General features: G+C 52.1%; 1 protein-coding gene across 2 annotated transcripts; it reads left to right on the forward strand.

Annotated features, from left to right (window-relative positions):
* Positions 1-3,039: 3,039 nt before the first annotated feature.
* Positions 3,040-25,355, forward strand: CDHR1 (cadherin related family member 1). 2 transcript variants are annotated; one of them, XM_049645321.1, is made up of 17 exons: positions 3,040-3,195; positions 3,797-3,892; positions 4,852-4,997; positions 5,969-6,019; positions 7,209-7,298; positions 8,495-8,581; positions 9,799-9,915; positions 11,005-11,148; positions 12,980-13,058; positions 14,395-14,495; positions 17,089-17,292; positions 17,790-17,942; positions 19,457-19,621; positions 20,115-20,182; positions 20,652-20,880; positions 21,998-22,255; positions 22,941-25,355. In XM_049645321.1, the coding sequence occupies exons 1-17, from the start codon at positions 3,141-3,143 to the stop codon at positions 23,475-23,477; spliced, it is 2,580 nt and encodes an 859-aa protein (XP_049501278.1). In that variant the 5' UTR covers positions 3,040-3,140; the 3' UTR covers positions 23,478-25,355. The 2 variants fall into 2 exon arrangements, with proteins under 2 accessions (XP_049501278.1, XP_049501277.1); XM_049645320.1 differs by lacking the exons at positions 3,040-3,195; positions 3,797-3,892; positions 4,852-4,997; positions 5,969-6,019 and having other exon boundaries at positions 6,070-7,298.
* Positions 25,356-27,256: the final 1,901 nt, after the last annotated feature.

Raw genomic sequence — 27,256 nt, forward strand, 5'->3', positions numbered from 1 at the left:
CCGCACCCTCAGCCCTGGGAGGAGCCTGGAGAGCTGCTTGCCCAACCTCTCTCGGTGTAGGTGTGCATGTGTTGGGCATGTGTGTTTATACAAGGAGATGGGAATGGATTCACACATACAGGGTACACATGCATGTGTATGCAAATGGGAACAGAACTTGGTTGGGGGGGGCATCTGTGTAAACATGTGTGCATGGAAACAAGGCACCGTGGGTTAGCCCATTCAGGTATATCAGATGGGGGCAAAGAGGTTACAAAAGCCTGGGTTGGTGTGCTGGCAGAGAGCTAGAACATACTTGCATGCCCAGGAAGGCAGCTAACACCTGAATCCGCATTTACTGACAGCTGGACCAGCTGCTGTACATCTACCTGAGGAAATGCTGTCAGGACTTAACCTTGAGATGAAACGGATTTGGTATTTCACAGCAGGTGCCATGGTGAGGAGGCTCTAGAAGAGAGGGAGCTCATCACCCTGCAGGGGTGATAGACATGTGGAAGACAAGGTGACGTGTGTCCGGGGCTGCCCAGGGTCTGCAGGTGAGGGTCAACCCCTCTGTCTCACAGCAGGCGAGCCCTTCCCAGCTATGATAAACTGAGCCTTTCACATAGCCTCCCATTCCTCCATACTAAAGGTCAAGATCAGGGTCCATGGTGAGAACCTCCATGAGGAACTGTTCTTTTCCCAAGTTCTCAAATGCTTTGAGGACAAGGGCAGATCTAATGCGACCAGCTTGTCCCAGTTCATCCCAGACCTTCTTAGTTTTACCACTGAATGTCCCACATCCCTGGAAACCCCCTCAGTCCCAGGCAAACCAGGACAGCTAGTCATTCTAGCAGATCTGAGCCTGTATAACTGAAGAGGGGGGGTGGCCTCTTTAAGGAAAAAAATATATATATGTAAACTACAAACACAAAATTAAGGCTACGGAAGGGACATGTGAGCAAGGGGCCCGGAGCTGAAGCGTCAGTAGCTTCAAGGTCATCTTCCTCTGTTACAGAATGTTTCAGCTTTTTTTGGAGCCAGCCGAAACTGGATGTGACTCTAGGCCCTGTCCTTCCCTGGCTGTGTGAGGTTGGGCAAGTGACTTGCCCTCTCTGTGCTTTACTTCTTCCTTTCTAAAGCAGGGACAATCACACCAGAAGTTGTGTTGGTTACACAAGATAATATGGGTGACCACACACACACACACGCACACACACTACAGCATAGGAGGGGATTCCTTCACTATCCCTCTCCGGTGCAAGTCTGTTGACTGAGTGAACTGAGGAGAAAGAAGTCAAGGCACCAGAACCACGTGATGAGGAGATAGGCAGACAGGACACGGAAAGCTGGTTTTTCTCAGCACACTGGCAAGATGTTTGCCCCAGGAAACCCTGGCTCTGCCTCCAGCACACTAGGTGATCTAAAAAAAGCCCCAGTCCCCTCATCTGTATGTAGGATTTGTAGAATGGCCCACCTTGGCCTTGTCCCAGCATTTTGAGACAGAAAGATGCAGAAATACCTGTGAAATTTAAAGTGCATTTTCCAGCCAAGGGCCAAGCCTGAGGGAATTCAACAAGAGGAGTTCTGGTTAACTGGGCCTGAAAATAGCCCAATACTCTGGGACTACTGATTTATCTTCTTGTCCTGAATCCCTAACTCTTGCTACCTGTGGATCAAGGAGGTCTGGCCTTGGAGGTGGGGGATGTTCTGCTCCTATGAAGGTCCCTGGGGAGAAATATTGAGACCCCAGCCATGGAGGCCTCTCCAGGAAGCACACAAAGGGGTCTCCTATTTCTGTAGATATACCCCTCCAAGGCCATCCTGGGGAGTGACGAAGCTTGGGTCTAACGTGACCTCCCTGTACCCCCCATGAATAGAAGGGGGACAGGCACCTTCTCTAACTGAAGTCCAATGTCAGAGCAAGAGAATGAGGGTCCAGCCTAGGGAAATCTCCCAACAAGAAGGCTCCTGAGTTTCCCTGCTTTTCCTACTTATCAGCATCCAGGGCCCTCATAGCAGTGCCCTGCTTTGTCTAAATGTCCTTCAGGGATACGGGGCTTGCTACTCCTGGGGCCGTCCATACCTGTGCTGGCCAGCTGTGTTAGCAAGTCTGTCCAGGATGGGGCTTGATTCTGTCTTCAAGCTGTCCACCCTTCCTTACAAGGCTTGAATGGGTCTGCCGTTTCTCCATGGTCACCCATGGGGACAGGGAGTGAGGCCAGCCTGCTATCTGGTAACTTCTGCCTCCCACCTTAGTGGAGACTTGTATGCCCTCCGTGCTGCTTACCACATATACGGACCCCCACTAGTGTTCACACTAGTGACCCCACCCGCTGGGACAGCTGGCCTGGCCTGGCCTGGGGGAGAGGGCAGGAAAGATTTGAGATCCCAGAAAGGTGGGGCTGATAACCCCTCCGCATCTGCCTCCCCTCCCTACCACAACCCTCCTCTTTGTTTTTCATCTCACCCCACCCCAAGTCTTCAGGGGCACCATCCTAGGAATCCGTTTGCCCCTGGAGGGCAAACCTGCCCCCTAGCCGATACACCACCTTTTCTTCCCTGCTCCTTCCTCCTCTTGGGAGGGAACCCTCTGGTCTCAGGCTGGGCTGTTCCTTGCCCGCCGCTGTTCTACAGCCTGGAACGCTCAGGTTCAGAGAGTGGCAAACCTCCTCAAAGTCACAGTGCAAGTTCAGGAAAAGGGATAACTCCAACAGAGCCCAGGCCCTCCAGAACTTGGGGACCGCGAGAAGCCCCAGCTTCCAGTGCCGTGCTCAGGGCAAAGACCTGGCCCCTTCCCCAGTACTCCTAGCTACAGAGCTGGGGACCCCTTGGCGCCTGCGCTCCAGACCTGGGCGAGGGGGGCGTGGTAGGAAGAGGAGTTGGCAGTAACCCCTCCCGGCCCGCCGGCGGCTGGAAACCGGTACCCTGAGCTTAGCGCGCACTAATTGGTCTCTTCTGGCGGCGGCGGGAGCGCTCCAGCTGCGCGGGGCCGAGCGGTGTCATCCGCTTAGCGCCCTCGCGCCACCCAGCGCGCCCGCCCCGCGCCCCTCCCGCCGCCGCCCCCACCGTCGTCTCTGCACTCCGCGCGGCCGGGGGAATGCTCCGCGCTCCCGCGCCCGGCCCGGCTGCGGCTCGCGACACTCTCTGCCCGCGGAAACATGAGGCGCGGCCCGCGGGCCGCCCTGGCGCTGGGGCTGCTGCGCCTCTGGCTGGGTGAGTGGGCTCGGGGCCCCGCGCCCGGGGTGGGGGGCGAGGCGTGGGTACTGGCACTGCCCGGGTGGGCGCCGAGACCGAGCTCCGGGCCGCTCACTTCCACAGTGGGACTCGGGCTACGGGACCCGGTGGGGTGGGATGATCCTTCCAGCTGCCCGGGCTCGGCAGGTCGTCTGGAGAACGCAGACTTGGGGCAAGGACCCCCGCTGCCCTCGGCTTTTTCAGAGCAGGGTGGGAGGTTTGGCGGCTTCTCTGAAGGCTGCTGGGGCAGGGGAAGGTGTCCCAGCTCCCAGTGTGACCTTGGCCAGGGCACCGTTCCTCTCTGGGCGCGGGTTCCCCGTCTGTCCCTTGATGGGTTGAGATTGGCCGCTGCCTGGGTTCTAAGTGCCCGCGATGGTGCGCGTCCCTGACAAGCCAGAGCAAACCCTGGGCGGGAGGGAGGTGGCGGTGGCGCTCTCCGGAGCTCCCCAGCCCCAGTCTGTAGGCGTGCTGCCATTGGGGAAAAGACTACCAGCCTGCCCAGACTGGGACCAGACGGGTGACCACACTGGTGCGAACCCTCCCTTCCGTGTGTCTGTTCTCCTGTCTGTTGTCTTCCTAGCCCAGGCCAATTTTGCCCCGCACTTCTTCGACAACGGGGTGGGCAGCACCAACGGAAACATGGCCCTGTTCAGCCTCCCGGAGGACACCCCTGTAGGTGAGGAGCCCTGGCGCCAGCCCCCTGTTGGTCTCCCGGAGGGTGGCCCGCGTTCCCCTGGACACAAGGACTGAACCCATGATTCCTCTGTGCCTGTGGAGACACCCAGTGCCAGGCTGTGGGCCCTCCTGGGGCACCCTGTTTGTGCTCCGAACTCCCCAGGGCAGTTGCAGGAAAGGAGGTCACGGCTGTCATGGAGACCTAAGCCAGTCCAGTCCTAGAGGCCCGGCTGCAGGCCCAGAGACAGGGCTGCCCCAGACAGCAGGCAGTAGTTGGTAGCGTGATGATAACCCCTGGGGTTGGCCACAGCACTGCCCCTGACTCACTGCGTGACCTTGAGCAAATATACTTACCTCCCCGAGCCTCAGATCTTTAGGCTTTAAAGAGGCCTAAGAACATCCAACTTGCTGGGATACTCATGGGAAAGGGGGAAAAGCGGAAAGAGGAGATTCTCCCTTCTCTCTCTCTCTCTCTGTCAGGGCCGAGAACTCTGAGCAAAAGGATAGCAGTGTGAAAGAGGCACCTATTCAGAAATCCCCGAAGAGCTAATCCAGGCGTGGGGGCACAGTGCTGCACAGTCCTGCCTTAATGGCTTCTCCCTTTTCTCCCATTCGCCATACCCAGGGAACCCCAATCTTGGCTGCTGGCCCAGTCATCACTACCAGGCAGAGGCCCTGGAGTTAGGCACAGCAGACCTGAAGCTCCTGTGTCATCTGTATTATAGATTACAACCTGCACAGTGGCTGATACTCACCGACAGTTATAAAGAATTATCATAAAGAGTGGGAAGCAGCCAGCAGGGGTGAGGCCTGCAGCAAATGCTCACTTCAGGGCAGTACCTTTGGCACTGAATTGAATATCCACTTTATAAACAGTTGAATCCTTGGGCCTGAATAGATGCCGCTTTTAGCAAGAGTTGGGTCCCAGATTCTAGTCTCCTCTTCTGTGTCTCTTTCCAGGTTCTCATGTATACACCCTAAACGGGACAGACCCTGAGGGAGACCCCATCTCCTACCACATCAGCTTTGACCCCAGCGCTAGAAGCGTCTTTTCTGTTGACCCCAATTTTGGAAATATCACCTTGGTTGAAGAGCTGGACAGAGAGGTATGGGGAGGTGTGAGAAGTGATGCCTGCCAGGTGTGCAGACAAACCTCTGTGGGCTAGAAGGTTCCCTTGAGCTCATTCCTGGAGCGGTCTTGTAAGCCGCAGAAAATTGACAGCACATCAGGACTGGAAAGAGTGTTTTGGTTTGGTTTTTAGTGTAAACTTTATGCCCAACATGGGCATGACCCTGAAATCAAGAGTCGCATGCACTACTGACTGAACCAGCCTGGAAAGAGTGGTTTAGAGAGTGGGTCTGAGTTGGGTAAAACTCTACCCCTCCACCCCTCTGCATCGTTCTGAACCTACAGGTGCCAGGGCATGACCTCCCTTTCTCTTTTGAGACCCCTCACCTGGCTGGTGGGCCTAGCTGACCACATAACTGGACCTCCACCGTGGGGTTACTGCCAGCTGCGGTCCAATGGCAGACTCCACCAGCCACAGGCCAGGGTAGAGAACAGAAAGGTTGGTCTCAGAGACTTCTGCAGGGACACAGAGGTGGAGGTATGACAGTGCACCCCTCCCTTGCATCCCTGGGGACCTAGTGACCTCAACATTCTTCCTCACTCAGGTCCCACCATGGACTCAGGAGTGCTTGAGACACTGCAGACCTGGGCTGTAGAATATGGAGAGGTGTAGAAGATAAGGGGAAGAAAGAAAAGAAAATGGAAACATCAGCTCCCTGGAACTTCCAGCACACTAGCATCTGTCCTCAGTCTAGCAGGGGAGCATTCTCTCTTGGTGCCTCAATAATACTGAGGGTTTAGGAGAACCCCTGATGTGCCAAGACCTGAAACAAGGTCTCAAGCATGGCCAGAGGCAGCTTTTGGCCACCCTGCCTTGCACCAGGACTCCCTTGAAATGCCCAGGTCTGCTCTGGTTGGCTCAGTGGGGGCAGGGAGAGCTCCCCCCAGCCTCAGGGTCCCCAGATACATCAGATTCCCATACACTCACTTAATCTCTATGCTTTACAGAGACAGGATGAGATTGAAGCCATCATCAGCATTTCTGACGGTCTGAATCTGGTAGGTGCCCCCGAGCTGCCCCACCCCCACCCCCATCAGCACTAGCACCCTGGGCTTGACCACCGTTCCCCCCTCCAGTCTCCTAAGGGCTCTCTGGCAATCCCAAGCCCACAAGACAGGGCTTCACCGAGTGAGGCCAGTGGGGAGGCTTTCCCATCTGCCTCTTCCAACCAGCTCCTGCCCATTCACCCAGGATTAACACCTGGGTACCCAGACTCTAGCTTCTCACTCACCTCCTTCCCCTCAGCCGTCACTTTTGCCCAGCCCTCACCAGTGCCTGCCAAGATGATCACAGGGGTTTCTCAGCTTCCAGGCTACCTGACCCCAGTCCATGTCTGAATTTCAGCCAGAGCTATCACTGTGAAATGTTAGACCTGGCCACAGCCCCACTCGGGAAGCACTAACAGTAGGCCACTACCCTCAGGATGAAATCCAAGCCCCAGTCTCGCATGCAGGGTCTCTCCATCAGGCACTGTCTGCCTCGCCCACCTTCTCTACCACATTCACCCTCCCAACCATCTAGCCATAAATCTGCTTATATTCTCTGAACTCTTTGCCTTTGTATGTGTTGTTCCTTCTTCCTGACATACTTTTCCACCTCTTTCCCTCTCACCTGACAAACTGTTGCAGAGTTTAAATCTCACTCCTGCTGACGTGAAGTGAAGCCTCCCTGCTGTCCCCTACCACAGGCTGAGCTAGATGCCCTCTTTTCAGGGCCTCTGGGGTCACCCTCCTATACCATGCACCCACAACCCCACAAAAAAGGGGGGGGGGCATTTACCTAGGCCATGGTGTACATGTTGCCTCCAGAGTCACATAATGCATGGGCCCTGCCTACAGTACCTGGCATGCCACTGTTATCACCCTGAACAAGATCACCACCTTTCTTTTTAATATGAATTTTGCCCTGCCATCACATCCTGCAAAACACACACCATCAGACTGTGTCTTCTCCCTCTGGGATGGAACACAGTGCTTGGGACCACGTGGTTGCTTAATAATATTTGTTACAAGAATGAATAAAAGCAGGAAGGAAGGAGGGGAGGAAGAAGGGGAGGAAGGGAGAGAGGGGGAGGTGAAGGAGAGACAACGGGCAGAGACATACACCTGGGGCATTAGAGGCCACTGTCCCTTTATTGCCCAGAAAGTCTCAACTGCCCCAGTTCCTGTCCCTTTTGTCTCTTCTCAGGTGGCAGAAAAAGTCACCATCCTGGTGACTGATGCCAATGACGAGGCCCCCAGTTTCATCCAGGAGCCCTATGTTGTCCAGGTTCCTGAGGTAAGCAAGGGGCCCCGAGGCAAGGCCAATGCACTCCCACCCCAGATCCGTGGCCTGCCCTTTGGGCTGCCCTGTGACCTGACCAGGGGGACCCGGCCCCCGAGTGAAGAGCACCCATTGCTCCCTACCTTCTGGAGAACACTTCCTCTACATGTCCCCCCACCTCTGTTGCCATCCCTCCCACATTTATTTTTATCCCAAGGAATGTCCATTAACCATTTTCCATTATAATCATAACGTACATTTATTGTAGGAATGTGAAATATGTAGAAAAGTAGAAAACAAAGTCTCAGAAATCACCCTCAATCCCTCTAGCTTGAGACAACATTGTTAAATTTTGGTGCAGTTCTTCCTAGTCATTTTGTGCTTATTGGATTTATTTTGTTTGCTTTATTTACATCACTGTGACTCTATTAAACATACGCTTTCTGTATACTGTTTCTCACTTAATTTACAACATAAGCCTTTCCTCAGTAATTGTAAAGTGTAGGTAACTATCATTTTAATAGTTTCCATTTAGTGCACATTCCATCGTTTACCAAAGTATTCCTTTATGTTTGGATATTTAAGATGCTTTAAAGTTTTGTTGTCATAAGAAACATCAAATTCTGAACATAAAACGTCCATATAGATAATTAGAATGATTTCCTTAAGAAATGGCCCAAGATTTGAAATGCCTAGGTTGAAAGCAGGAGAACCTGGGAAGTTCTGGCTGCCAGATTGCCTTTCCAGAATGGCATGTATTTGCTCTCTCTCCCCTAGGCTGTGGGAGAGGGTTTGTCTCCCCATCCCTCACCAACACTGGGGATTCTCCAATTTTTTTAATGTTTGCTAATTCAGTAGGAGGAAGATATTTCATTTTGGCTCTAAATGATATATATGTGATCCCTGGTAATGCTGAATGTCTCTATTAACCATTTCCCCATTTTGTATTTAAGCCCTTTGTCTGTTTGGAGTCTTAGTTTTGGACGATGTTTGCTTGCCTTCTCCCCTTCCTTCTTTCCTGCACTCACTTGGACTTTGGCCTGTCTTCTCCATGGGTGCTCTCTGGTTAATCATCACCTTTTCACCTCTTTTTAGCCCTTCATGCCCTAATTGCACCTTTCCATGGCTCCTTTACCCTCAGTCCCCTGAGCATTCTGTCACTGCCTCGGGACTGACCCCCCCCCCCCCCCCCAATCACTGTGACCCCTCAGGACATACCTACTGGGAGCAGTATCATTAAGGTCCATGCGGTAGACAAGGACACAGGTTCTGGAGGGAGTGTCACCTACTTCTTGCAGGTAAGGAGGGGCATACTGGTCATAACCAGAGGCCTGGACTAGAGGGGGACACCTGGATGGCCACTGCCTCTCTCACCAAAGCACTTAGGTCCGGGTCTCCACTATTCCCCAAAGATTGTCAGAGAAGTCACATCAGACTCACAAGGACATGAGAGGGGCCTGAGTGGGAGCCATCTTCCCCTGACCGGCCCACGCTGGCTCCCTCTGAGTTCCCCTGCCACCCTGTCCCTGAGGGACCTCCGGGACCCTCAGCTCTCCACCCTCAACCTCTTCCCCAGGAGAGGCACTGGGCACACTGCACCCACACGGGGTGGAAGAAACCTGCCTGGGCCTAGAACTGTGGAAATCTGAGCTGTGACCCCCCCCATCCCACCTCTATCCATCACCCCTCCACCCCACCAAAGGCAGAGACCCCTTCCTGAACCTCCTCCTTCTCCCTGGGTTCCACAGGAACCAGCTGTCCTCCACACAGCCGCTCCTTCTGTAACTGTTCCTCTTCTTTCCACATTTAGTCACTTGCTCTCACAATTGTCAAGGCAGTACACCTTGGTGGCTAACAACACGGGTACTTGAGAAATCCCCTGGGCTCCACATGTACTGGAGAGATCCCACTGCCTCCTCATGGGCTCTTCAGCCTGTTATCTAACCCTCCGAGCTCACTTTCCTCATGTGTAGAATTCGAAAGACGAAAGCACATCTTCGTGGATTCTTGTGAGGACTAAATACGCGCACAGCTCTGATAAATAGCCTTTGACACACAGTAACCCTTTTCCAGAGTGAGGATCATCTCTTGTCCCCACCCACCTTCAACCCCCACCCCACCCCCACCCCAAGCTTCCTGGAACTGGCCCATTGTCACTTATTTGCTGGGGTTGAAAGATCCTGAAGGCCCTCTCCATCACGGTGGCTTCTGAGCCCCACTTCCTCTAGGTTACAGCACTCTGCTGGCCATTTCTACCTGCTGGAACCTCCAGGCCAGAGCCTAGCTGGAAGCTGAGCAGCAAGAAGTGCTAAGGTGCTGCTGGAAGCATGCTGAGGGGCAGGAGGGGGACCCTAGGGGCCAGAAAGGCTGAGTACCCTGGAGGTTAACCTCAGCCCCAAGGCCAGAGTTCCTGTGACGAAGGCCAATGAAGACACCCTTTCGGTAAAGCAAAACAGGCACTTCTGGGGCGGCCTGGGTCCCTCTCCGAGGACCAGCCTTCCCTTCACTCTTACAGAATATGCACGCCACCAAATTTGCCATGGACCGCCACAGCGGTGTGCTGCGCCTCCGGGCTGGGGCCACCCTGGACTACGAGAAGGCCCAGGCCCATTTTGTCACAGTGGTTGCCAAGGTAACAGGGCGGACTAGGGAGCATCTGGTTTTTCTTCAACCTTTGTCAGAGGAAGCTGCCCTTGGATTGGAAGAGTTGGGTCCTATGAGGGAGTGGGGGAGGTTTGGAGGGCTGAAGGTAGGATGGGGATGGGGTAGGGGTGCGGCTGCTCAAAGCCTCTGTTGAGTGGACCCTGCCCAGACAGGGACATAGTCTCCAGGGAGGCTGGAGTCTTCGGGTTGCAGAGGGCATATTCCCTCCTGGAAGAGGGTGTATGCCCCATCAGGACTGACGAGCCAGGGTCCCCTCTGGAGGACTAGGTGGCCATGGCCTGGACACCCATGCTCCCTCACATCTCCCATGACCTGGCCTCTAGGCACTTCCCTCTCTCTGCCTGGGCTTGCTCACCTCACCTGTTCCTCTTTGTGTGATCAGTGACCCTTCATGAGCCTCGGTTTCCTCATCTGCCCACCCATGAGGCTTAACTGAGTTTCTCATACTTCTAAAGTGCATGGTGTGGGACCTGCAAGTCGGCAGGTGCTCAGCCAAAGTGGCTGCTCTGTCCCCTGAGAGCAGGAAACCCTAGCTGTCCCTCTAGACCCAGCATTTTCTTTTCCAGGAAAGGAAAGGCCCCTGCTGGTCACATATTGGCTACAGGCCATCCCACTGCAGCCTGCACCACCTGCCCAATACTCCACCGAGGGCTGGGCTCACTGGGCACACACCTTCATCATGTAGACTCAGGCACGGGCCCAAATCGTGTCTTAGTAGGTCCTTAGGTGTTGGAGGCTTGGTTCCTGGTGGGAGGGGGAATTTGGCTCTGACCCCCCTCCTCTTCTGCCATTTGTCGGACATGATTTCCCTGGAGAAAGAACTCTCTTTTCCAAAGGAACACTTTTGAGTGCCTAGTGCATACCAGGCACTGACTAAAGACCTCCATGCATCATCTGATTTAAATGATCCCCTTATGAGGGGGAATTGTCTCCAGGTGATACAGGAGCAAACAGAAATCAGAGAGGGCAGCTGGTCCGGAGGCCAGTAAGAGACAGAAACCAGATTGTACCAGGAGTCCAGAGCCCAACCTCTCTTCACTCTCTGCTTCTTTCCCAGGATGGTGGAGGGAGGCTTCGAGGGGCTGATGTGGTGTTCTCAGCCACCACCACGGTCACAGTCAATGTGGAGGACGTGCAGGACATGGCCCCTGTCTTCGTGGGCACACCCTACTATGGCTATGTGTATGAGGACACCCTTCCGGTGGGTGGCTGTCCCCTCATCCCAGTGTCCCCTCCAGATGCCACTACCCGTGGATCCCCTGTGGCTTGGCCCTGGGTCACCCTCTTCACATGGATGGCTCTGGACTGACTCAAGCTCAGCCCATGAACATGTCCTTTTGCCTGTGGGAGTGTAGGGGGGAAGAAGCAGGGGCAGTGTGTAGAGCACCTGCCAGGAGCCAAAACTGTGCCACGCCATTTCTTCACTCATTCAAACTTACTCAAACCCGGCTGCAAAGGTTCAGCCCCTCAAAAAGGCTGAGAAGAGAGGCTGACAGGTGGCCCATGGCTGTGGTTTGGGTGGAGCCTTTTCTACACCTTGTAGGGGCAGTGGGGGGGGGGGTGAGATTCCTTTGTGCCTCCCCAACTCAAAGCCCATAGCTTCGGGTCCCTCAGACCAGTAGTTCTCCCACAGTTTGATGCCGAGCTCCCACAACCCTTGTCAAATGTCATCCACAGGTGTGGCTTGTCCCGCAAGCCAGGCTCCAAGGCCAGCCTCAGCTTCCTCCCCCTCAGTGCAGTCTTTGTCCCTGGTGTTTGGGCTACTATGCTTGTCTTTGGGTCTCTTAGGAATGGCACTCCCCCTGGGCCTGGCACCTGATGCCCGGCATCCCCTCCACCCCTGAGCCCTCACCAGCCCCCCAGCACCCAGCCCATCTCCCCACTGTGCCCTTAGCCCTCTGCCTGAAATGTGCCTGCAGACCCAATACACCCCGCCTTTCTCAGGTCAGCCCAGGCGCTGCTTTCCCTGACATCTTTGGTCGAGATGGGAGCTCCCCTTCTCTGGGGGATGCACACCCCTCCTTGGGGTACCTGCATGTATTTACATGCCCCCTCAGCTCAGCCAGACCATGAGCTACCTGTAGGCAGAGACCAGGTTGGGGCTAAACCCCATACAACCGCAGCTCAAGGACTCTGGAACTGAATTGCAGTCTGAATTTTTCCTCCCCAGGCTCTGAGTATTCTAGGATCTATGAGACAATGCAGATGCTCACTGAGGACCCCTCACGCACTGGGCCCAAGCTAGGATACCGCTGCTCCCGAAGCTGGCAGCCGAGTAGTAGAGATGAGCACAGAGTGGAGGGAGAAATGCCGGGCTCCTCTAGGGGGGCGCCGAAGACAGGCCAGGGGGAGGCCAGCTGTCCTGCTGGAATCTAAGGGTGGACAGCATTGCTCAGGGAGAGCAGGCGGCATGTGGCAGTCAGGAAGCAGCCATGAGTGTGGACAGGCCGAGGAGAAGTGCCTGAGGAGGAGGCTTAGAAGGGGGCGGCTGGCTGAGATGGAATAGGCTTGCTGGCTGTGGCATCGCTGCCCAAATCTGGCAAATGGCACTCCAGCCAGGGCCACAGGAGAGCATCCTGGTTTCTGGGGGCTTTGCATTGGACCCCTCTGTGCCCGGCTCCTCTCTCACCTGTCTCTGACCTCTCCCCACCATGTACCTCTGCAGGCAAAAAGTGAAGGAGGCAGGGAGGGTGAGGCTCAAAGGTAGGACAGTAGAAACCAGACTTGAGTGTGGCATGTAGGAAAGAAAGGGTATGAGGAGGAGGCCCACTCAGGAGGCCTGAGTATCCCTGGGCAGCCGTGTGCTACCCTATGTGGAGGGGAGAAACAGGGCTTGGGCTGTCTCTCCCTCCAGCCTGGGGAGGTCAGTGGGTGCTATGATCTCTCTGCAGAGCAGGTGTGGGGCCACACAGAGGCCTGGCCCTTTTCTTGGGTGGCAGTGGGGCCTCCTCTCTTATGGGGGCAAGTATCTGGGGAGGGGGGAGCCCTATCATCACCCAGCGACCTCAGGCAGCTGCTTCTGTTCCCTCAAGGGCTCGGAGGTACTGATGGTGGTTGCCATGGATGGAGATCGGGGCAAACCCAACCAAATTCTTTACAGCCTCTTGAATGGTGAGTCTGGGGAAGCTTTGGGGACAGGCCCATCACTGGGCTGTGGCTTCTACTCCCTGGGCGACCAGAGTGAGCTTTCCAGACCTCTCTGGTCCCTGTTTCCTCATCTATAGAACCAGAAGTTCAAGATGCATGAGACGGGCTGGGTCCATCTAGGAGGTGATGAGTCTCCTTGGGCATGTGCTCCAGACCCTGCCTTATCACTCTGTCCAGCAACAAGGAGAAACATGGGGTTGGATTGGGGGACTGAGAGCAACACTGTGAGGTACCAACTCATGTCCCTTCATCCTAAGCACATGCTGATTAACAAGGGGGAGTGGCAACATTTCTTACACTTTTAAGTTACTGTGTTTTTTATTGTCATACTTTAAAACTTCTGGCCTAGAGCATATAGTTGAATTAAAAGAATTAAATGCAACGATGATATGGTATTTCCTACTAACTAGCTCTGTATATGGATGAGCAGATTGAGGCTCAGAGAAGCTAAAGGGCCATCCCACATTCCCACTGGACTTGAACCTAAGTCTTCTGGCTCCAAGTCTGTGCTCTTTGCACAACTGAGCAGCAACGGAACAGGTCAAGCCGGCCCAGGTGGGCTCTATAGCCCCTGGTAGCTGGTCCCTGCAGCACCAGGCCCCTTGGTGGGATCATCATGCCTGGTGCCTGATTGCAGACATGCATATGTCTCTCTGTTCTCACTCAGACACCATTGCCTTCCCAACCCTTTCCCTTAGGATATGCCTGGTGCACACACTCCCTCCAGCATGCCTGAACATGCCACCATCATACACAGTCTCCTTTCCCCAGGCACGTGGACCCTTGACTGCCTTCTGCCCCCTCCCCTCCACTTCTGCAGCCTTTACACAATTACCAAGCACCCCCCACCCCCACCCCCATCTCTTCTCTTCTCTCCCTCTTCTGCTCTTTATCCTGTAGCCTCTGGCCTCTTTCTTCCATCCCTCCCTTTCTCTCCTCTCTCTCCCCTTCCTTATTTCCCTTACTCTGTATCCGTTTCTCCCTTTCTCTTTCTATCACATACACACACATGTGCAAACACACAGCACAGAAGAGAAGGAAAGTTCTATGGAACCTGAAACCAGACTCAGAAGTGAGTTTAAGTCCCAGATCTACACTCGCTGTGTAATCTTAGACAAGTTACTTAGCCCTTCTGAGATTCAGTTTCCTCATTGGCAAAATACAGATGATAGAATTACGTCCTATAGAGACTTCAGTGAGGTAATGCCCGAGGAGCACAGGGCCGGCTGCCTGGCATGGCTCCCCTGCGCCTTCCCTGGCCATGTGTGGAACTGCAGGACACATCTTTCCTCCTTGACAGGGAGTGACGGAGCCTTTGAAATTAATGAGACGTCTGGAGTGATCTCCGTCATGCAGAGTCCTGCCCAGCTCAGGAGGGAGGTGTATGAGCTGCATGTACAGGTACCCTCCCTCTAGCTTGGCCTTTCCTCCTGCCCTCCGGCCATGATGATGCGAACCAGTATCCCCACCACCAGCCCACCCTCCACCCAGGGAGGGAGCTAGATGTTGCTCCAAAGAGCACCCACGTCACATAGCCTGCGTGAAGGCTGCAGCGGACACACACAAAGTCTCTGGAAAGGGGAGACATGAATTCACAAGGAAGTAGGACTGAAGCAGCAATGCCTTGAGTATGGGTAAGACCCAGCAGTGGACACTGGAGGAGGGCATCGCTGGTGGGAATGGGGGCAGAGTGCAGGCACTGTGGACTAGGAAGCCCTGTGAGATGAGGCTGAAGGTGATGTGCACATGATGTACTGGGGAAGCAGCAAGGAGTCATGGGACGGCGGCAAAGTGTTTAGACTACATGTAGACAGAGAAAATGGTTGGATCCCAGGCTGGGACTGGAGGAGCAAAGGCCCCAGATACGAAATATAGGTTTCTCCCCAGAACAGAGCCAGCTTTGTGGGCATGTGGCCTGTGCAGTTACACAGGGACCACCGTTAGAAGAGTTCCATGCTGGGTGTAAGGCTCTCCTCTTGCTGTCTTGAAATTCTTAATAATTTTTTAACAAGGGGCCCCATATTTTCATTTTTCACTGCACGTTATGTAGCTGGTCCTGCCCAAGAGCAGTAAAGAGCCATTGAAGGGTTTTGAGCAGGATCAGAGAAAAGCTCACTCTGGCTTCTTTAGACCAGGATGATTCTCAGATTTAGAGAGTTTGGCAAACAAAGATTTCCAGGACCTAGTCCTGGCAACGGGAAATTGGTGTGTCCTGGAGAAATGCAAGACTCTGCATGTTGTGAGCCCCCAGGTGATTCTGGTACAGTCCCAGGAGAGGGTTTGAGAACACTGCTCCCAACTTGAGTTTGGAGGGAACTGGGTGAGAGGCAGGGAGGCAGAGCCATTCGTCAAGGTGATAAATGGGGGGACCTGTGCAGATGAGGGGAGGTGGAGTGGCATAAGGAGACAAACTGCAAAATATGGAGGAGGCAGACTCCACAGAATGTGACTGTAAGGAAAAGGAGTGACTGTAGTGACTGTCAGGAAAGGAGAAGGATGAGGGATCTGGGGTGGTACCGTGCTATCAGGGGTGCAGGAAAGGAGGCAAGTTGGGTCGGACAGACATGGGGCATTCTGCTGTCTCTGGGATGCTCAGATTGAAACACACAAACTTGTGTATACAGGTGTGGAACCTGGGGAGACAGTGTCTGCATACAGGTAGCTGTGGAAGAATGGGTTTGGGGGATGGAATCACCTAGGGGGAATTGGGGAATGGATGGCTGTGGGGACAGAGGAATCACTGGCCAAGAACATAGCTGTGGGAGCATCAGAGGCTGAGTGAGGCAGGAGCAGGTGAAAGAAACCTAGGAGAGATCAGAGAGGTGGAGGGGAGCCTGCAGAAAGCAGAGTCCCATTAGCAGAGGGCTAGAACACTCAGGAAGGCAAAAGAAAGTGACAGTGCTACACGCAGCATGGAAATTAGTGTGAAGTGTCTCCGTTGGGGATGGGCTGAGAGCTGAGTGGGAATTAGGAAATGGAGACAGCAGGTGTAGGCTTCTGAGAAGGGAGTCATGGTAGCAGCTGGGGTGTGATGAGTGGTGTCCGGGGAGCATAGTGAGACCAGAGCATGCTTCTAGAACAAGGGAAGGGAGGTTCTTGATTGTCTCTGTCACATGGAGTGGTTCACACAGAGCCTGTGGATTCTCAGCCCTGGCTTTGCAGCCTGTATTAGTTATCTGTTGCTACATCTCCAAACCTCCCCTCTTTGCAGCCTCCACCTCTGGCCAAATGGACACCAGGACAGAATGTGGCAGAACTGGGGTTTGAACCCAGATCTGTCTGGCTATAAAGAAGGGCCACTATGGTGAGATGGAGAGACTGCTGATTAAGAAATCAGACACACCTGAGTTCTTCCTAGTCCAGTTCTGCCACTCACTAGTGTGTGGCCCCAGGTGACTGCTTCACCCCTCTGTGCCTCATCTGCGAAATAGGATTAGTAACAGCACTATATTGTTGCCTATGGCTGTTGTAACATTACCACAAGCTTAGTGTCTTAAAACAACACACATTCATATCTCACAATTGCTGTGGGTCAGGATTCCAGGCTCGGCGTAGTTGGGTCCTCAGATTCAAGGTCTCTCGTTGTAGCTGCCATCAAACTGTCAGCTGGGACTGGATTCTCATCTGAAGGCTTGACTGGGGTAGGATTGTCTTCCAGGCTTACATGGTTATTGGCAGGATGGAGTTCCTAGTGGGCTGTTGGCTAGAGGTGATGATTAGCTCCTTGAAACATGAGCCTCTACAACATAGCTGCTTGTTTAATCAGAGCCAGCAAGGGAGAGAGTCTGCTAGAAAACAGAAGTTACAGTCTTTGTGGTCTAATCACCAAGTATATCTCATCACCTTTGCCATGTGATATCAGAAGCAAGTTGCTAGGGCAGGCCATACTTAATGAGAGGGAATTACACAAAGGCATGAATACCTCAAGCTGCGAATCCATGGGGCCATTTGGAGTTGCCTGCCACACAGCAATAGCCACCTGTCCCTACCCCAGGTGACTGAGGTCAGCTCTGCAGGGATCCCAGCTGCCCAGGCCATGGTCCCAGTCACCATCAGGATCGTGGACCTCAACAACCATCCGCCTACGTTCTATGGAGAGAGTGGACCCCAGAACAGATTTGAGCTGTCTATGTATGAACACCCACCTCAGGGAGAGATCCTGCGGGGCCTTAAGATCACTGTCAACGACTCAGACCAGGTGTGTGGTCCTGCCCTCCACCCTGTCTTCCAAGAAGCCAAAGCTGAGAGAGTGCACCAGTCTTCACCGCTTATGTCCCAGGGGCCTTGCAGGTGTTAAAATGAATGAAATGATGGTGTAACCAAGAAAGAGATGTGGGAGAGTAGCTAACCAAAGACCTTTAGGTTAGCCTAAAGACATTTATAATCAATTAAAAAGTAAAACCAGTCATATAAAAGCCCCTCTATATCTGATCTTGTAGAAAGGCATTTGTGAATGCATCCTGTCACCTCCTATGCGCAGCAGAGGGCCAGGCTGTCAGTGTTTGGGACCTTGCTTAGTTCTCATAGTCTGCTAAATCCTTCTGATCCTTAATGGCCTGACCTATAGAAAGAAATAATAATACTCACCTCCCAGGGCTAAGGGCATATGAAGGTTTCTTGCTTAACATGACTATCTAATGAGTTTCTATTCTCATTCATCTTCCCTGTTTCCTCTCTCCAAACACTATTGCCCAGGGAGCCAATGCCAAATTCAACCTGCGGCTGGTGGGACCTGGGGGCATCTTCCGAGTGGTCCCACTGACAGTCCTGAATGAAGCCCAAGTCACTATCATTGTGGAGAACTCAGCTGCCATTGACTATGAAAAGTTCAAAGTGCTAACCTTCAAGGTAGGTGATACTTTGTACTGTCCTGAATGGGGGGCAGGGGGTGGTCCTAGGAGCTCATAGCAGCTCCTGGATTCATTCCTGAGGGGTCCCTGTCACCCCCTGCCCTTCCTGGCCCTCCAGTTTCCCTCAGCCCCTCTGCCCTTCTTGCTGACTGAGGGAGCAGGAGTGTGGGAGAAGAAGGTGCAAGACACTGCTCCCACTGCTCACACAGACTCACCGCGTTCCTGGTTCTAAATTACGACTGTCCAAAGGAATGCAAAGGTGTTCAATGTGTCCTGTTCATAGATTGAGAGAGAAAAACTATTTGATTATCAAGATAAACATATTCCTCATATGCATTGAACATCTGTCACCAACTCTGATAAACATTTTAGCAGATGAAAAAAAGCCTCCTTTGTATCTGTGATTATTTAAAATGATACACATATATAACTAATGCATATTATATATAACTATATAAATAATATATATTAATAAAAATGAAAAACAGATACCTCTTTGATATCTAAACTGTTATAATTACTTATAATTATACACACATAACTCTATAGCCAACATGATGCTTTATGTTCTAAAACCAGTGTGTGAAGTCAGAAACAAAACATGGATGCCTGCTACCACCACCATTATTTAGTACTATTCCTGGAGTAATATTATTCCTGAATAAAGAAAGGAAATAAAAGGTGTGAGTATTAGAAAGGAAGGGACAAAATTATCATTATTTGTAGGTGGTGTTATTGTTTGCTTAAACAAATCTAAGAAATGTTTGAAAAACAGAAAACATCAAAGCTGCTAATGTGATTGATTACAAACTTAATACACAAAATTGAAGAGTGTTCCTACATATGAATAATAGCAAAGAGAATAATGGAATATAAGTTTCTCCTTTATAATAACAACGAAAAGATAAAATTCCTAGGAATTAGGCAAACAGGAAATACACAGCACCTAAATGATAATGAACACAAGAATTAAACAAAGGGATATAAAGAAGGCAAGATATGTAAAGGTGCACCCTGTTTAAAAAATGCAAATTCTCATCAAGTGAATAAAGAATCCAATGTCGTTCCAACTAAGTCTTACCTGGAATTTCCTTTCAGGTGGCGAGAAGGTTTGATATAATTACATGGGTTTTTATCTGGAGGAATAAATTTCTAAGAATAATCAGGAAAACAGAAAGAAAGAATATGAGGCAGGAACTTCCCTAACAAATATTAAATTATATTATAAAACAAAGTAATTTTTGAACTTGAAACTAAAAAGGAATATGCAAATCAATGGGACAAAAGAAATTGGCCCAAATACAACTATAAGAACTTCAAGAAAGCAGGCTTTTCAAGACAGTGGTCCTTAGAGGCGCCCCTACAGGTGATGTCAGGCGTCGCAGGCTGGCGGCTGAGAGTAAGGCAGGGCCAGGCAGGTGGGTGCAGGACCAGTGCTGAGACAGGAAGTGGGAAGGCTTTCTGCCCACTGACTGCCACCCAGACAGGTCCTTGTTTTCCTTCCTTTCCCAGCTCCTGGCCATTGAAGTGAACACTCCGGAGAAATTCAGCTCTACAGCAGATGTTGTGATCCAGCTCCTGGACACCAACGACAATGTCCCCAAGTTTACCTCCCACTACTACATTGCCAGGATCCCTGAGAATGCCCCAGGGGGCTCCAACGTGGTGGCTGTCACAGTGGGTTGGGGACTGGCCCAGGGATTGGGTCTGGGGTGGGGAGTCCCCACTGAAGGGGGCCTGATGAAATCAGACAAACCTGGGTTCCAGTTTGAATCGCAAAGCCCAAACTCATTAACTGTGTCCTTGGACAAGCTACCTGAACTCTCTGAGGCTCAGTTTCCACTCCTGTACAATGGGGACAACAATACCCAGGATTATAAGGAGGACATAGGCATAAACCCCCAGCTCAGGGCACAGGATTCATCTCCTTCTCTATCCTCATTTACAAAGAAGGGATACATGTCTTCCAGATCTAAACCTTTTGTTTCCTTCAATAGTTGATTTCCTGGGCAGATAACTAGGGCTCCAGAGCAGACCTCCAGATCAGTTTCTCCCCAGCTGGATAAACCCCAGTTCCCTTGTGTTGCCATTGAAAGCAACCCTCAGGCACATGAGCTGCCAATATGCCCTGACAAAGAGCAGGTGCCACTTGGAGCTCTCTCTCTTCCAGGCTGTAGATCCAGACACAGGTCCGTGGGGTGAAGTCAAATACTCCATTTATGGGTCCGGGGCAGACCCGTAAGTACATCCAGAATGCTGAACAGGGCCTCGGGCAAGGGATTTGGGAGGCAGGGGGGGCAGAGGGGATCTGTGTGGAAGGCAGGAAAGGACAGGACCTGGGTTGGAGAAATGAGCAGGAGGGCCATGGGTGAAGGGAAGCAGTGGAGAGCCTGGGGCAGAAGTTCTGGGATCTGAGAGAAAAAGGGTCATCATGATGGCCTGGAGCTAGGGAGGGCAGGCCCTGGGAGGAGAGGGAAGGGCTGTGAGTCGGGTTAAGTTCAGGGTTAATAGGTGGATGAGTAGATGGGTGGGTCAGCACCCTCAGTCAGAAGGCAAGGTGGAGGAGAGGAACAGGTGGGCCACCTTGGAGAAGCTGCATAGTGCATCGAAGGCAGCTCATTCCTGCAGTCCACTCTGTGTGTGTGTGTGTGTGTGTGTGTGTGCGCGCGCTTATGCATACTCACGCCGAGCTCCCTATGCCCTGCAGCTTCCTGATCCACCCATCCACCGGGATCATCTACACCCAGCCCTGGGCCAGCCTGGATGCTGAGGCCACTGCCAGGTACAACTTTTATGTGAAGGCAGAGGACATGGAGGGCAAATACAGTCTGGCCGAGGTGTTTGTCACTCTGCTGGATGTCAATGACCACTACCCTCAGTTTGGAAAGAGTTTCCAGGAGAAGACCATGGTGCTGGGGACCCCAGTGAAAATTGAGGTGAGCTTTGAAGGCAACTAAGCTTCCCTAAAAGCCTTGTTCTAGCTGTTGCAAGAGACACTGTGGTGTAAGAATTTATTTTAATTTATTTAATTTAAATAAACTTTAGGGGCACCTGGGTAGCTCAGTTGGTTAAGTGTCCGACTTTGGCTCAGGTCATGATCTCATGGTTCATGAGTTCAAGCTCTGCATTGGGCTCTGCACTGACAGCTGAGAGTCTGGAACCTGCTTCGGATTCTGTGTCTCCCTCTGTCTCTGCCCCTCCCTTACTCTCTCTCTCTCTCTGTCTCAAGAGTAAAGTTTAAAAAGTAAAATAAACTTAATTGGCTTCCCCCTGTGAGCAGGGGATATTAAGGTACCTTATATATCCCCATCCCCACCTCAATCCAGAAATAACCTCTAAGAAAAAAGATATTATTGCCACTTTACAAAAGAAATAATTGAGGCTCAGGCAGGTTTTTTTTTAAGTTTATTTATTTATTTTGAAAGAGAGAGAGCATGTGAGCATGATTGGGGAGAGGCAGAGAGAGAGAGAGAGAGAGAGAGAGAGAGAGAGAATCCCAAGCAGGCTCCATACTGTCAGCTCAGAGCCAGACACGGGGCTTGCACTCATATACAGTGAGATCATGACCTGAGCCAAAATCCATAGTCAGACACTTAACTTACTGAGCCACCCAGGTGCCCCAAGGCTCAGGCAGCTTAACTGTTTGGCTTGCCTTTGTTCACACAGCTGGTCAGCCTGCTTTCAAAGCAGTGCTATGCTGCACTGTCTTCCCAGTATGGAAAAAACTTGAACTCTGAAACCCAACATACTTGACTTTGAGCTTCCCCTCCTTTGATGTATCCATCCTTAGACAGGTCACCTATCATTCAAGCTTTTGTTTTTTAACAATACCTACTGCCCAGGCTTGATCTGAGAGTGGAATGTACTAATGCATGTAGAGGGCCCGGCACAGACCCTGGGTCATTCAGTACTTCCCCCAACTCCAGTCCACTCACAGTAGGGTTAGGACCATTTCCCATCAACCCAGCAAGCCAAATAAGACACACTGGGTTAACCATGGCACACAAGTATCATTCTCGAGTCCCAACTCTGTCTGTCCCTCCTCACATGCAGGCCACGGACCAGGATGCAGACGAGCCCAACAACTTGGTGGACTATTCCATCACCCACGCGGAGCCAACCAACGTGTTCGACATTGACACGCACACAGGGGAGATCCGTCTCAAGAACTCCATCCGTTCCCTTGATGCCCTGCACAACATTACACCTGGTGGGGACTTCACGTGGTCCCTAGAGGTGCAGGCCAAGGACCGTGGCTCCCCATCCTTCAGCACCACGGCCTTACTCAAGATTGACATCACAGACACAGAGGTGAGTACCAAGTCTGGGTCAGAAGAGGGTCAGAAGACCAGCTCAGGCCTTGCTGAAACATGGTTAGAGGAAGAAGGGACCATCTGCAGCCTTCCTCCAAAATGCACTCAACGCTAGCAAAGGCTGCCTGTGCCATCAGGCACATAAGCTTTGGAATCAAGTTGAAAGCCTAGTTTCAACACTTATTAACAGTGTGACTTTGGGCTTTGCCAAGCCTCCACTTCCTTTCCTACAAAATGGGAAGAGTGATGGTTCCTTCACATAGGGGTTAAAAGGCATAAGTAAAATCATTATGTGTAGTTCTCAGCTCAGTATCTGGCAGAAAGTCATCATTAAGGGGTTCCTGATATATTTGGGCAGATGAAGCCCTCCATAACTAAAGGTAAGCCATACCCTAATCTCTCAAGTACAGAGTCCAGCTAATGTAGGAGTTTTAAATCTGAAAGAGGTTGTTTGCATTATGCTCTCTCTCTGTGCATTTTTCTGGAGAGCTGTATGCATCGCATTTTCTCTGGGTGCATTTTTTCTGGAATGAAACCCATGGTGTTCATCAGATTCTCAAGAGATGCTTGACCCCAGAAAGTTTACACACCATCAGGCTTAAGGGAGCTCATGACCCTTGCTCTGTCCTCCAGGGACCAGGAAGGAACAGCAGAATGCAGTTAGGGGGGCTTCTCTCTTCCAGATGCTGTCCCGGAGCCCCATGGCCGCCTTCCTGATGCAGACCAAAGACAACCCCATGAAGGCTGTGGGTGTCCTGGCTGGCATCATGGCCATCATTGTGGCCATAACCGTTCTCATCTCCACCGCCACCTTCTGGCGCAATAAGAAGTCTAACAAGGTCCTGCCAGTGCGGCGCGTGCTCCGTAAGCGGCCCAGCCCAGCACCCCGTGCCATCCGCATCGAATGGCTCAAGTTCAGAAGGACCAAGGCTGCTGCCAAGTTTGTGCTCAAAGAGGATCCTCCCAATGAGAACTGCAACAACAACAGCCTAGGAAACACACTGCCCCCCAAAGCCCCAGCTCCCCCTCCACCACCCACAATGGCGCCCAACATGGGCACAGCCCACTGGACTGTGCCTACAGTCTCCGGCTCACTCACCCCTCAGCAACCCCAACGGTCACCAAAACCCAAAGTGGGAAGCCCCATCCAATCAGCTCTGGTCTCTGAGCTCAGGCAAAAGTTTGAGAAGAAGAGTGTGGGTAATAAGGCTTACTTCTAGCATGTGTCTTGTGGGCCCTAATTTCCCAACCCCAACTATCCCACTACTTGGGCCATGCTCCCCACTATCTGCTCCCTAGGGTCACCTGTGTTTTGTACAATGATGTAAGCCCCATATCCACGGCTCTGGACATGCTTTGGACAAGGGATTTCTCTGTTTATGGGATGCAACTGGCAAATACTTCCTCATCACCCAGATTGTTGGCACAGCTATGATGCTCCCCATTCCACAGAGACTGGGAATAGACAAAGAGCCAACTCTAAGGTGTCTACTACTCACCAACCTCAGACCTCACAGTCCCTCAGGTCCTCCTGGGGCATTAGCATCCTCAGTTGAGGAAGAGGGCCCTGGCCACATGTGACAAGGCCAACCAGAATCTGGATCCTGAAGCCCCCAGCTAAGAACAGGAGCAGGAAAAGGAGGTTCAGTTCTGGCTAAGGTTGTGATCAGTTGACCCTTGCAGGCTGTAGGAGAGCAAATGCCTCAGGGCAGAGTGGTGATGCACTGAAAACTGATGCTGACTGTGGGGCTATTCCTCAAAGTCATTGGAAAGATGTAGGAAGGTGTCTGAGTAAAGACCGTGGGCCCCTGCTATACATGTGTGGGACCAGAGACACAAAGGTATGGGATGGCCCCAGCCAGAGCTGTCCCAGGCAGGCCCAGAAATGTCCAAGCTGGCACCACGGTGGTAGTCCTAGAGGCATCTGGAAGAGCCTCAAGACCCCTCCTCAAGGTGCTGCCCCTGCCCCCCACCACCCAGGAGCCCTTGAAGAGACAGTGCAGAGCTGAGATCTGGAGAGACTTTTGTTTTTATCCAGCTCTTTTGCTCATGTGGTATAACCTTGGGAAAGCTGTTTAAATTCCCTGATCACTTCCTTCCTCATTTGTAAAATGAAGAAATCAAGTCCTGGCTGACTCACTCACAAGTCCAAGATGAGGACTGAAATAAATATGTGGTGACAAGGGCTTTAAACAAGTGCAAAGCAGCACAAATGCAGAGTATTTTTCTGCAGGCCAGTTCTCTGGGCTGCAGCTCCTCCAGAAAGTATTAGGAGCCCTTCACGCCATTCTGCCAAGCACCCCCAGGAGGTCCTGTGCAGGGTTTGAGTACAGCCCCTGACCTGTGGCAGCCAGAGCTGGATGATGTCATTGCCCTTGACTCAGGCTCCTCCCGTCCAGTTATGCCCCACCACACCCCATGCAGCCCTAGCCAGCCAGTCAGAAAGGACCAAAGCCGGGCGGTACATCCATTTTGCCAAAATGACAAAAATGAGCTTCCATGACAGGAGCAGTGCTGGAGGCCACACAGCTGGTTAGTAGCAGAGACCTGGTCTGAGGGCTCCTGACTCCTTGACATTTTCCTTTGGCCAGGCACACCTCGTCAACTTGTGACAACCTCCCCCAGGAGAGAAGACATGCAAGCCTCTATGTTTAATGCAGAGAAGTTCCGCCCAACTTTAAGGAAAGCTGCTCTATGAGGAATCTAGACGTGTGCAGGGAGGGGGAAGTAGAGCGATTCTTTGCATCTTGCTCCCCTCACTAACAACCGCTCTAGAGTATCGTCAGTGATTTTATTTAAACAGACTATATGCACATGTGGTTTTCTTGATTTCTGAGTCTGTGTTTTGAGGTGTTACTCAGTTACGCTGGTGTGTAAGCTCCTTGCTGGGCTTTCTGCAGTCCCCAACCCAGAGTGTATTAAGAGGTGATTGCTAACAAGCTGGGAGCCCAGACTGAACCAACAAGCATTTTGCAGCCTATATTTCAGGAGAGGGCTGTGCTGGCTTATGTTTTCTCTCCACAGGGAATACACCATCTTTACATTTTGCATGCAATCAACCTCTTTTGTAAATGGTGAATAAAGTCTGTTAAGCAAGGGCCCAGCTGACCTCCTGTTCCCTGCTTACATGGACATTAGCTGACTCATAGAGACCAGTCTCCCTGGCAGCCTAGCTCGGCCTGCCTCCTGGCTCCTTCAGTGGGTGAATCCATCCAGCCTCTAACCCCCAGATCTGACTCTCTGGGGGGCTGCAAAAGTTTGTCCAAATGGCCATGCATATACCTCTAGTGGTAATACATTTACAGGGTTTGTCTATCTAATCATGCCCCATCATGGGCCTGGAATGGGCTTTTCTCCTGAGCAGCAAAAGCCCCAGCAGGGCTGCTTGGAAAGGAATGGGCTCTGGAGCTAGAACTAATTTATCCCTCAGTCCAGCCCAGAGAAGGCAGGGATTGGGCCTGGTGTGGATGTGAAGGCCTGGGAAGAAGTATAGTCTCTGGGACAACAGTCAGGAAAGCCTCTGGGCTAGAAGGTCAGGCCAGCATTCAGGCTCTGGGAGGCCATGGGCTCCTGGACAAATCCAAAGCTTGAACCAAGGTAGAGGCACTCTTGGAAACTGCACCTGTGGGCAACCTCCTGCACTGGGAAGTATGGGGAAAGTACCTAGTTGCTGGCAAGAGCCATACTGAGAATGAATAGGAAGGTGTGGCTAAACCTAAGGTTCCAGCAAATGTGGAGATACTGGAAGTGACCCCCAGCCAGTGGGAGTGAGCTGGGCCAAGTTCTACTGCATTAGGGAGTGATGGGGGCCAAGGGATTGCCTGCCCAGCCACAGGGGACAGACCTGGACTACAAGCCGGCACAATTTTAAGCCTCCAGCTAATGAACTGGGAGGCAAGGGGTGACAGATTAGGCAGGCCTTCCCACTTCTGGGCCCTAAAAAACGGAGTGGACGTTCAGCAGATGTGTCTCCAAGGAATCTTCAGAACAGCGTGTGTTTTTCCTATGGTTGAGGTCAGACTTTTTAATTGTACGAAATAACATGGCGCTTTACAATCTGACAGCCCTGAGTCTGAATCCTGGCTCTGCCACTTAAGTGTGACTTTGGGCAAGAGACCAAGCCTCCCTGGGCCTCACTTCCCTCATCAATACATGGTGTGAAAAATGATTGCTATGAAGTTGCCAAGGGCTAATCTATGTAAAGCACCTCGCACCAGCTTTGTATGCGCTGATACGAGCTCAGAAGATAGACTCTGTCCTAGAGGTACTAGAGGACGTTGGAGGATGTCCACATGCTAGAACACCATATCCTGGAGGCGAGGACTCCTGCGCATGCTTACCCCCAGGTTGCTTCTGCCCACTGCTAGGCGTGGGAGCCTCTCCTCCACACTAGGAGAAGAGAGGAGAGTGGACTTGGAGAGAAGTGGAGGATGGCAGGGCAGACGCAATAGCTCTGTGACCTGTGCAGCTGAGCATCTGCGTTCTGAAGGAGTTAGGAACTGATAAGACTGTCCCTAAGAGAACCCGGGGGACTCTGTACTGAACAGCTGTCCCTCAGAACCCAGCTGGTAAAATGTGGCAAGAGCTGGGGCACAGCGAGAGTCTCCTGCTTCTATAAGGATTTCTGCAATTCTGCTATTCTGAAGCCTGGAAGCTTTGAAAGAAGCCGGGGTCAGCCCACCTAGCATGGATGTTGGCATCTGTTGGCAATGGTAATGCTTCTCTGATAGTCTTCAAGGGCCCTGGCCATGGGAGGATGGATGGGGAGCATGGGGAAGATGCCATCGAGGAGTAAAGCTGCCAGGCTGCCATGTGGACACAGGGAGGGTCCCTTAGGAGATTCACAGAAATAACTGGGTGGGGTGGGGTTGGGGGGGTGGTGCTGTGAAGGGCCTAGTTTCCAGAATAAAGTGGTTGACTTCACCAACCATAAATTGATTAATAAAGTAAGCAACTTTATTTTGTAGCAACAGGCTGGTGATGTTGGGGTCATCTGTGT

Source organism: Panthera uncia, chromosome D2 (assembly GCF_023721935.1).
Source record: "Panthera uncia isolate 11264 chromosome D2, Puncia_PCG_1.0, whole genome shotgun sequence".
Classification (NCBI taxonomy): Eukaryota; Metazoa; Chordata; class Mammalia; order Carnivora; family Felidae; genus Panthera; species Panthera uncia.